The sequence below is a fragment of the Panulirus ornatus genome, chromosome 11 (genome assembly GCF_036320965.1).
Source record: "Panulirus ornatus isolate Po-2019 chromosome 11, ASM3632096v1, whole genome shotgun sequence".
NCBI classification, from domain to species: Eukaryota; Metazoa; Arthropoda; class Malacostraca; order Decapoda; family Palinuridae; genus Panulirus; species Panulirus ornatus.
This window is the reverse complement of record NC_092234.1, coordinates 19817184-19829185: the sequence shown is the minus strand read 5'-3', so window position 1 is coordinate 19829185 and position 12002 is coordinate 19817184. Positions and strand designations below refer to the sequence as shown.

Sequence of the window (12002 nt, the reverse complement as noted above, 5' to 3'; positions counted from 1 at the left end):
GAATGTGTGGAAATCGAGAACATTATCTCGGAAAGCAAAAATGGGTATGTTTGAAGGCATAGTGGTTCCAACAATGTTGTATGGTTGCGAGGCGTGGGCTATGGATAGAGTTGTGCGCAGGAGGATGGATGTGCTGGAAATGAGATGTTTGAGGACAATGTGTGGTGTGTGGTAGTTTGATCGAGTAAGTAACGTAAGGGTAAGAGAGATGTGTGGAAATTAAAAGAGCGTGGTTGAGAGAGCAGAAGAGGGTGTTTTGAAATGGTTTGGGTACATGGAGAGAATGAGTGAGGAAAGATTGACCAAGAGGATATATGTGTCGGAGGTGGAGGGAACGAGGAGAAGTGGGAGACCAAATTGGAGGTGGAAAGATGGAGTGAAAAAGATTTTGTGTGATCGGGGCCTGAACATGGAGGAGGGTGAAAGGAGGGCAAGGAATAGAGTGAATTGGATCGATGTGGTATACCGGGGTTGACGTGCTGTCAGTGGATTGAATCAGGGCATGTGAAGCGTCTGGGGTAAACCATGGAAAGCTGTGTAGGTATGTATATTTGCGTGTTTGGACGTATGTATATACATGGGTATGGGGGTGGGTTGGGCCATTTCTTTCGTCTGTTTCCTTGTGCTACCTTGCAAACGCGGGAGACAGCGACAAAGCAAAAAAAAAAAATATATATATATATATATATATATATATATATATATATATATATATATATATATATATATATATATATACATTTCAACGTATGCATACATATACATACACAGACATACACATGTACATATTCACACTTACTGCCTTCATCCATTCCCGTCTCCACCTCATCACACAGGAAACAGCATCCCCCTCCCCTGTCCAGCAAGGTAGTGCCAGGAAAAGACAAAAAGGCCACATTCATTCACACTCAGTCTCTAGTTGTCATGTATAATGCACCGAAACCACAGTTCCCTTTCACATCCAGGCCCCACAGACCTTTCCATGGTTTACCCCAGATGCTTATGACACATATACCCTCTTTGTCAATCTTTCCTCACTCATTCTCTCCATGTGTCCAAACCATTTCAACACACCCTCTTCTGCTCTCTCAACTACACTCTTCTTATTACCACACATCCCTCTTATTTTCTCATTACTTAATCAAACCACCTCACACCACATATTGTCCTCAAACATTTCATTTCCAACACATCCACTCTCCTCCACAAAACCCTATCTATAGCCCATGCCTCGCAACCATTTAACATTGCTGGAACCACTATTCCTTCAGACATACCCATTTTTGCTCTCTGAGATAATGTTCTCGCCTTTCACAAATTCTTCAATGCTCCCTGAACCTTTGTCCCCTCCCCAACCCTGTGACTCACTTCCGCTTCCATGATTTCATCCGATGCTAAATCCACTCCCAGTTATCTAAAACACTTCACTTCCTCCAGTTTTTCTCCATTCAAACTTACCTTCCAATTAACTTGTCCGTCGACCTTACTGAACCTTATAACCTTGCTCTTATTCACATTTACACTCAACTTTCTCATTTCACACACTTTACCAAACTCTGTCACCAACCTCTGCAGTGTCTCATCCAAATCAGCCACCAGCACTGTATCATCACTGAATGACTGACTCACTTCCCAAGCTCTCTCATCCACAACAGACTGCATACTTGTCCCCTTCTCCAAAACTCTTGCATTCACTTCTCTAACAACCCCATCCATAAACAAATTAAACAACCATGGAGACATCATGCACCCCTGCTGCAAACTGACATTCAATGGGAACCAATCACTTTCCTCTCTTCCTACTCGTACACATGCCATACATCCTTGGAAAAACTTTTCACTACTTCTAGCAGCTTACCTCCCACACCATATACCCTTAAAACCTTCCACAAAGCATCTCACATACATTCTTCAAAGCAAACACCTGACTCACACATCCTCTACCACTTCTGAAACCACACTGCTCTTCCCCAATCTGAGGCTTTGTACTTGCCTTCGCCCTCTCAATCAATTCCCTCCCATATAATTTCCCAGGAATACTCAACAAACTTATATCTCTGTAATTTGAACACTCACCTTTATCCCCTATGCCATTGTACAGTGGTGATATGCATGCATTCCACCACTCCTCAGGCACTTCACCATGATCCATACATACATTGAATATTCTTACCAACCAGTCAACAGCACAGTCACCCCCTTTTTCAGTAAATTCCACTGCAATACCATCCAAACCCACCACCTTGCTGGCTTTCATCTTCTGCAAAGCTTTCAGTTACCTCTTCTCTCTTTACCAAACCATTCTTTCTGAACCTCTCACTTCGCATACCTTCCCAACCAAAACACCCTACATCTGCCACTCTGTCACCAAACACATTCAACAAACCTTCAAAATACTCGCTTCATCTCCGCTTTTCATCACTACTTGTAATTGCCTTCCCATTTTCCCCCTCCACCAATGTTCCCATTGGTTCTCTTGTCTTATGCACTTTATTTACCTCCTTCCAAAACATAGTTTTACACCTATCTAAAATGTAATGATACTCTCTGACCCCAACTCTCATTTGCACTCTTTTTCACCTCTTGCACCTTTCTCTTGACCTCATGACACTTTCTTTTATACATCTCCCAGTCACTTGCACTACTTCCCTGCAAAAATTGTCCAAATGCCTCTCTCTTCTCTTTCACTAACAGTCTTACTTCTTCATCCCACCACTCACAACTCTTTCTAATCTGCCCACCTCCCATCTTTCTTATGCAACAGGCATCTTTTGCACAAGATATCCCTTCCTCCTCCACTTTCCTTATGTCATTTGCTCTCACCTTTTACCATTCTACACTCAGTCTCTCCTGGTACTTCTTCACACAAGTTTCCTTTGCAAGCTCATTTACTATCATGACTCTTCTTCCCAACGTTCTCTCTTCTGAAAACTTCTACAAATCTTCAACTTCACCTCCGCTAGATAGTGGTCAGACATCCCTCCATATATGGCAATGAAGGGGACAAAGATGACAGACTTTTGATAAGAGAAATGTTACCTTTCAACAACTACTTCATTTCTTTATTGAAGTGAGAATTATCAAAACACATAAACAGAATTTTCCAGCAAGACCTATAGTGAGTTCAGTAGGCTCCATCACATATAAATTGTCAAAATGGTTAGTGTCTTTATTAAGACCTTTAGTGGGTAAGGTATCAAATTCTAATATCATGAACAATGTAGATTTAGTCACCAAGCTAAACAATATCGATGTTAATTTTGATTTCAAACTAGTTAGCTTTAATGTTTCCTCACTTTTCACTAAAGTTCCAGTTGATGACCTTTTAGAATATTTATTTGATGTCTTGGATGATATTCATTTACCTGTTTTAAAGTCTAATTTCATCGAACTGATTATTTTTTATATTTATTATTATACTTTGTCGCTGTCTCCCGCGTTTGCGAGGTAGCGCAAGGAAACAGATGAAAGAAATGGCCCAACCCCCCCCCATACACATGTATATACATACGTCCACACACGCAAATATACATACCTACACAGCTTTCCATGGTTTACCCCAGACGCTTCACGTGCCTTGATTCAATCCACTGACAGCACGTCAACCCCGGTATACCACATCGCTCCAATTCACTCTATTCCTTGCCCTCCTTTCACCCTCCTGCATGTTCAGGCCCCGATCACACAAAATCTTTTTCACTCCATCTTTCCACCTCCAATTTGGTCTCCCTCTTCTCCTCGTTCCCTCCACCTCCGACACATATATCCTCTTGGTCAATCTTTCCTCACTCATTCTCTCCATGTGCCCAAACCACATCAAAACACCCTCTTCTGCTCTCTCAACCACGCTCTTTTTATTTCCACACATCTCTCTTACCCTTACGTTACTCACTCGATCAAACCACCTCACACCACACATTGTCCTCAAACATCTCATTTCCAGCACATCCATCCTCCTGCGCACAACTCTATCCATAGCCCACGCCTCGCAACCACACAACATTGTTGGAACCACTATTCCTTCAAACATACCCATTTTTGCTTTCCGAGATAATGTTCTCGACTTCCACACATTCTTCAAGGCCCCCAGAATTTTCGCCCCCTCCCCCACCCTATGATCCACCTCCGCTTCCATGGTTCCATCCGCTGCCAGATCCACTCCCAGATATCTAAAACACTTCACTTCCTCCAGTTTTTCTCCATTCAAACTCACCTCCCTCAACCCTACTGTACCTAATAACCTTGCTCTTATTCACATTTACTCTTAACTTTCTTCTTCCACACACTTTACCAAACTCAGTCACCAACTTCTGCAGTTTCTCACATGAATCAGCCACCAGCGCTGTATCATCAGCGAACAACAACTGACTCACTTCCCAAGCTCTCTCATCCCCAACAGACTTCATACTTGCCCCTCTTTCCAAAACTCTTGCATTTACCTCCCTAACAACCCCATCCATAAACAAATTAAACAACCATGGAGACATCACACACCCCTGCCGCAAACCTACATTCGCCGAGAACCAATCACTCTCCTCTCTTCCTACACATACACATACCTTACATCCTCGATAAAAACTTTTCACTGCTTCTAACAACTTTCCTCCCACACCATATATTCTTAATACCTTCCACAGAGCATCTGTATCAACTCTATCATATGCCTTCTGCAGATCCATAAATGCTACATACAAATCCATTTGCTTTTCTAAGTATTTCTCACATACATTCTTCAAAGCAAACACCTGATCCACACATCCTCTACCACTTCTGAAACCACTGATAAAATTGTGTATAAAAGACTGTGTATTTTAATTTAATGGAGATTATTATGCTCAAAAATTTGGTATGGCAATGGGTAACCCTCTTTCACCTGTACTAAGTAATCTTTATATGGAATTTTTTGAAACAAAATTACTAAAGGATAGCTTACCTTCTAAATGCAATTTAGTTTAGGTATGTAGATGATGTTCTTTGTGTTTGGCCAACAAATGAAAATTTACAAATATTTCTCCCCTTACTTAACAATTTAGTACCTTCCATCAAATTTACTGTAGAAAATGAAAATAATGGTATGTTACCATTTTTAGATTGCATGATCCATAGACAAGGAAACAAGTTTAAGTTTAGCATATACAGAAAACCCACCAATGTATGCTCATATATCCATTATTACTCATCTCAACATGACAGAGTTAAATTATCATCATTTCAATCTAAGTTCCTTAGGGCATTACGTATTTGCAGTACAGAGTTTATTGATGATGAGTTTGAGAAGATATATTCTATTGGATCTAAGTTAAAGTACCCTGAGAAGATATATTCTATTGGATCTAAGTTAAAGTACCCTAGATCTTTCATTGATAAATCCCTTAAGTTAGCAAAGAAATCATTTTATAGAGTTGAGCCCAAACCTCCCATTGACACCAAGAATCTTTTAGTTCTCCCTATTAATAATAATTTCACTTTGCTTCCCATGTTGCTTAAATCCTTTAATGTAAATGTTGCCTTTAGCAACAATAATACTATAAAGAATATCTTAATCAGGAATTCACCAGAAAATTCTCTTGGTTGCATCTATAAAGTTCCTTGTGGAAACTGATAAATTTTATGTTGGCCAGACTGGTAAGGATCTTTCTGTTAGACTTAAGCAACATAAATATTGTATAAGAACGGGACAAGAATCAAATGCCTTGTTAATCATGTTAAAAACTGTGATCGTTGTATTGACTGGAGTAACGCCATCTCAGTTATTAACTCTAACTCTATTACCAAGAGAAATATCATTGAATCTTCTATTATTAAATACACAAAGAATTATAATCTTAATATTAGTGATGGTCTATACAAATTAGATAACATTATTGTTGATAAGATTTGTAAAATGATAAGTTTATGAACGCTCGTTGTATGTTTTGGACAATCGCATGTTTACCAAATGGCGTCCTAGCTTCGTCTCTTCAATGTATATCAACTGACTGTTATATATCTGTCTTGTATCTCCCCTGATGATGTGATTATTACACGAAATTGTAATCCTTTCCAACATGTATACTTAAGTTTTAAACCAAGTATTCCCAATCACGAGTCCTTATTCAGCACACAGTTCCACAAGCTCTTCACCATTTCCATTTACAACACTGAACACCCCATGCACACCAATTATACCCTCAATTGCCACATGACTCACCTATGCATTCACATCACCCATCACTATAACCGGGTCTCGTGCACCAAAGCTGCCAACACACTCACTCAGCTCCTCCTAAAGCACTTGCCTCTCATGATCTTTCTTCTCATGACCAGGTGCATAGGCACCAATAATCACCTGTCTCTCTCTATCCACTTTCAGTTTTACCCACATCAATCTAGAATCTACTTTTTTGCACTCTATCACATACTCCCACAACTCCTGCTTCAGGAGTAGTGCTACTCCTTCCTTTGCTCTAGTCCTCTCACCAACCCCTGACTTTACTCCTAAGACATATACAAACCACTCTTCCCCTTTACCTTGAACTTCGTTTCACTCAGAGCCAAAACATCCAGTTTTCTTTCCTCATACATACTACCTATCTCTCCTTTCTTCTCATCTTGGTTACATTCAGACCCTCCAATCTGAGCCTTTGAGGAGGATGAGCACCCCCCAGCTTGACTCCTTCGTCTGTTTCCCCTTTTAAAAGTTTACATACAAGCACGGGGTTTTACACCTTCCCGGTTCCGCCCCCTTAAGTCTCCTCCTATGACACAAGGAATACTTGGGATGTATTCTTTCTCCCATCCCCATTATTGATCAGCATATATCATGCTGATTGATAATGTCTTTCCCTCCACTTTGTTTTCAGGTTTTTATAATTTCCAGCTCTTCTTTTATGGTGATGTGCGTTATTCTTTTAGGAAACACTGGGCATTTACAGTGTAATATAAGTTTAGATAGGGAGAAAATGGATATTTTTTTTAGGCAATTCAAACATTTGGGAGTGATGATCAGTATGAATGGCAATGGGAAAGTTTGAATAAAGAGTACAGGAATGCACCTAGCATGGCTCTGAGTAATGATAAGAACAACATCTAGGCAACTGTACCACTTTATCACAAACTGTTGACATAATGGTATTTATTTTTTCCTATCACCACGTTATTGCTAAGTTGCTTGGAGGATAGGAGGAAGTTAGATTTTTGTGTTCTTAATGTAAGATTCAATGATAGGAGTATTGTTTCAGCTTCATACATTGGTTTGAAAGCTAAGGTGGCCCATGAATGATGTCAGAAAAAAGAGAATAACTAGAATAATGAATAAAGAGGGAAATAAGACTAGTGGAAGGAAGTTGGTAGAATGGCACAAATGAAAGATTGTTAAGATGGCATGACCATTTGATAACATTTATTTGGTGAGATGATAATGAGGGATATCTGAGTGTATTGCAGAATTTGTAGTGGGGAAGAAGAAAACAAATACATTACAGACATGGACAGTGAGCTGATGGAGACTAGAGGTATTTAGGATGGAAATGCATGGGAAATCAAAGTTCATTTCATTCCTTAGAGTCATATAATGTGCAGTGTTAGAAGACTGAATGCAGATTAAAGCCTCTTCTGATGACTTTATTTGCTATACAGTTTGAAAGAATATAAATTACTGATTTGTTAAGTAATTCACCTTGTCACAAAACCATTTGGTGATAGGCATGAATGAGGTGTGAAGCTTTTATTTGGTTGGCATGTCTGTGTGCACAAAAAATTATTATTTTCTCTGGTTTTCCTTTTATAGTAAACTGTTTCCATAGTCAAAAACACATACATTTTGTAAAGATTAATGTAGTATTTTTTAAATGGGGTTGTGAGCTGTTCACACTGAGCTAAAAGAATATTTATGCTTCAGAATAAGACTAGAACCTGAATGAATATGCATTCAGAAAAGGAATAAAACAATGGCCCATACTCCATATTTCTTTGTTTCTTAGTCCTGTAGTAGTTATTTGTGGGAAAAAATTAATTCTCATGACTTTGTTTGCATCTGTAGGGCTAATATGGGCTGGTGATGAACAAAAACCTAGATGCTCAGATGTGTGGGTTCATTGGGAAGGTCCAGCAGAGAATTATTGCATTATGGATGGTATTGCTGTGGAATTTATAAAAAAGGGGGGTGACTGTGTTATTGATTGGTTGGGAAGGATAGTTAGTGTATGTGTGGATCATGTTGAAGTGCCTGAGGATTGGCGGAATGCATGCATAGTGCCACTGTACAAAGGCAAAGGGGATAAAGGTGAGTGTTCAAATTACAGAGGTGTAAGTTTGTTCAGTATTCCTGGGAAATTATATGGGAGGGTATTGATTGAGAGGGTGGAGGCATGTACAGAGCATGAGATTGGGAAAGAGCAGTGTGGTTTCAGAAGTGGGAGAGGATGTGTGGATCAGGTGTTTGCTCTGAAGAATGTATGTGAGAAATACTTAGAAAAACAAATGGATTTGTATGTAGCATTTATGGATCTGAAGAAGGCATATGATAGGGGTGGATAGAGATACTTTTTGGAAAGTTTTAAGAATATATGGTGTGGGAGGTAAGTTGCCAGAAGCAGTGGAAAGTTTTTACTAAGGATGTAAGCCATGTGTATGAGTAGGAAGAGAGGAAAGTGATAGGTTCCCAGTGAATGTCAGTTTGCGATAGGGGTGCATGATATCCCCATGGTTGTTTAATTTATTTGTGGATGGGGTTGTTAGGGAGGTGAATGCAAGAGTTTTGGAGAGAGGGGCAAGTATGCAGTGTGTTGTGGATGAGAGAGCTTGGGAAGTGAGTCAGTTGTTGTTCGCTGATGATACAGCGCTGGTGGCTGATTCATGTGAGAAACTGCAGAAGCTGGTGACTGAGATTGTTAAAGTGTGTGAAAGAAGAAAGCTGAGAGTAGATGTGAATAAGAGCAAGGTTATTAGGTTCAGTAGGGTTGAGGGACAAGTTAATTGGGAGGTAAGTTTGAATGGGGAAAAACCGGAGGAAGTGAAGTATCTTAGATATTGGGAGTGGACTTAGCAGTGGATGGAACCATGGAAGCGGAAGTGGATCATAGGGTGGGGGAGGGAGCGAAGGTTCAGGGAGCGTTGAAGAATGTGTGGAAGGCGAGAACATAATCTCGGAGAGTAAAAATGGGTATGTTTGAAGGAATAGTGGTTCCTTCAATGTTATATGGTTGTGAGGCATGGGCTATAGATAGGGTAGTGAGGAGTAGGGTGGATATATTGGAAATGAAATGTTTGAGGACAGTATATGGTCTGAGGTGGTTTGATCGAATAAGTAATGAAAGGGTAAGAGATATGTGTGGTAATAAAAAGAGTGTGGGTGAGAGAGCAGAAGAGGGTGTTTTGAAATTGTTTAGTTACATGTAGAGAATGAGTTAGGAAGGATTGACTAAGAGGATATATGTGTCAAAGGTGGAGGGAATGAGGAGAAGTGGGAGACCAAGTTGGATGTGGAAGGATGGAGTGAAAAAGATTTTGAGTGATTGGGACCTGAACATACAGGAGGGTGAAAGGGGTGCAAGGAGTTGAGTGAATTGGAATGATGCAGTTTACCAGAATCAATGTGCTGTCAATGAATTGAACCAGGGCATGTGAAGCATCTGGGATAAACCATTGAAAGTTCTGTGGGGCCTGGATGTGGAAAGGGAGCTGTGGTTTCAGTGCACTACACCTGACAGCTAGAGACTGTGTGTGAACAAATGTGGCCTTTTTTTTTGTCTGTTCATGGCGCTGCCTCACCAGGGGGATGCTATTTCATGTGTGGTGGGGTGGTGATGGGAATGGATGAAGGCAGCAAGTATAGACATGTACATATGTATATATGTATATGTATGTATACGTTGAAATGTTCATGTATGTATATGTGCATGTGTGGGTATTAATGTATATACATGTGTATGTGGGTGGGTTGGGCCATTCCTCCTCTGCTTTGTTGCGTTGCCTCGCTAACGTGGGAGTTGGCGGTTAACTATAATAATGAAATACATATAACTATACTGCATTTTTTTAGGTGGACCGAGGGGGCTTCTTAGACGGATGCGAAGTCAGCTAGCAGAAGATGGATGTCCAGAGTCACAGTTGATCATGGGCAAGACCCTCTTAGAACAACAGGGTGAGTATATGGTGCACCAGTTCTTTAGTCTCACAAGCCAGAGGCCACTGCTAAAACTAGTAGAACAACTAATAAACTATCATTGGGGAAAGTATTCCATTAGATCGTTGAACTATGGTCCTATAGTTTCACAGATGATAGAGACGTTATGCTTAGAAATTGCACCTGAACAAACCAGAAAGATATGTTTCATAGGTAGTCTTCAGTTATATGTTATTTCCTTCATAATTGCTCAGTCTCTTCATTTCATAAGTACAACCTACTACTAATTAGAAATTTTTCAACAAATGTATAAACTAATGTCTGAAATTTTTCCACATTCAAGAATAAGATTTGCAGGAAACTAGCAAATTATAAACAAATAAGCTACTCCGTTGGAGCTTTGAAACTCAGTATTGGTGAGTTAGTGGCTTTCGTTACGCACACTACTCAATGAAGTCACAGGATAATTGTTTAAGGCTCTCACTGAATAGTTCATGTAATGATTGTTTGTTATTCTTACTTTTTGTAGTAAGCAGAGCATGTTAGACACTCAGTAGGTAGTAGTTGTTTGGCAGCCAGTGACCAGGGAGGTATATTACCATTACTACCCACCTGAGTATTTGGGTGTTAAAGACAGCTGCATAGTGAACCGGCACTTCAGTGGTTATCAAGTTGCACTCCTCTGACCCATGTAGCTGTCTTTTCTTTTTGCTTCACACACATGATGGACTACTGGTATTCTGTCTGCAAACATACAATCTCTCCTTGTTATATATAATACTTGACAATGCTCGACTTACACTTCTCATTCCTCGTAACTCTAGATTTTCCTGCATTGAGCACTACGTGGTAGCCCTGCCTTCTAGCAAAATGGTAGGAGCAATAATTAATAGTAGTAGGTAGGAACATCAGATAGAAGTAGTAGGGAGGAAAATTAGGAAGGAGCATTAGGTAGTAGTAGTCAATAGGAACATGTGGTAGGAGCCTCTGCAAACACTGTACTGGAGTTGCCTTCTGTCAGTGGCTTGTTAAGGAATCACCAAATTGTTGGAGGCCATGGCCCATGGAACTGTGTAACCTCTACAGCCTGGGTGGTATTCTCTTCTTTTTCTTTCTGTATCTGGGTTAATGTTTTTAGTTACTTTTGAACACTTTTCATAATATAATTTCCCTTCGTATTCTTTGTTTGTTTTCCTGTATAGGATTCTCTGATTTCTGTTTTCTTTGTTCTCTTTTTTAATTCTCCTTTGGATGATTGTGACATTCCTTTACCCCTTGTGCACCTCTTGCTAATCATATGCCCTTTCCTGTAATCTGTTTCTGTACAGTTCAAAAAGCATTTTTCTTTTTGTTAATGCTTCATCCTCATGTTTTGAAGGAATATGCATATGACCTTAGAGTAGATCTTGCTTATGTGCTTTGCTTCTGCTTTAAAAACAAAAGTATTCCCTTCTTGTGTATATGCATTGGTACAATCTATTCCAGATTAGGATACTATTCTAACCTTTCCACTTATCATTGTGTTGCTCTTGCTTCTACTGTTTCCATTGTCATGAAATATCTCCAGCTCCCATTTTGTGAATCATCATGAATGTTATGGTCTTCTCTCTTTTCCTCAGTATGGCTTTAGCAGGGCAATATATGCTTGTAATATTCTTTGTTGTCATACTAATGATTGTTCATTGTCCCTGAGAGGCTTTCAGGAATTCTGTGCAGTAACTCTTTAGAAGTAAGAACCTGTTGGCAGGAAGACTTCAGTATCTTATCTCCAGGCTGCCCCCATTTAGTTTTACTATCTTGCTCTGTTTTCACATATGTGCGTTCAAAACAGGCTGGTCAGTTTCCTTATTTATTGATGAATCATACTCTTCTTATCTATTAACGGTGGTGCTTCAGG

The 12002-nt window shown here is 39.8% G+C and overlaps 1 protein-coding gene across 1 annotated transcript in view; it reads left to right on the top strand.

Moving 5' to 3' along the window:
* Positions 1-12002, top strand: part of wfs1 (wolframin ER transmembrane glycoprotein wfs1) — an 81266-nt gene that overhangs the window by 9150 nt on the left and 60114 nt on the right. The window contains exon 2 of the mRNA XM_071666723.1: positions 10022-10123. Within this exon, the coding sequence (XP_071522824.1) occupies positions 10022-10123 (102 nt within the window). The remainder of the gene's footprint in view (positions 1-10021; positions 10124-12002) is intronic.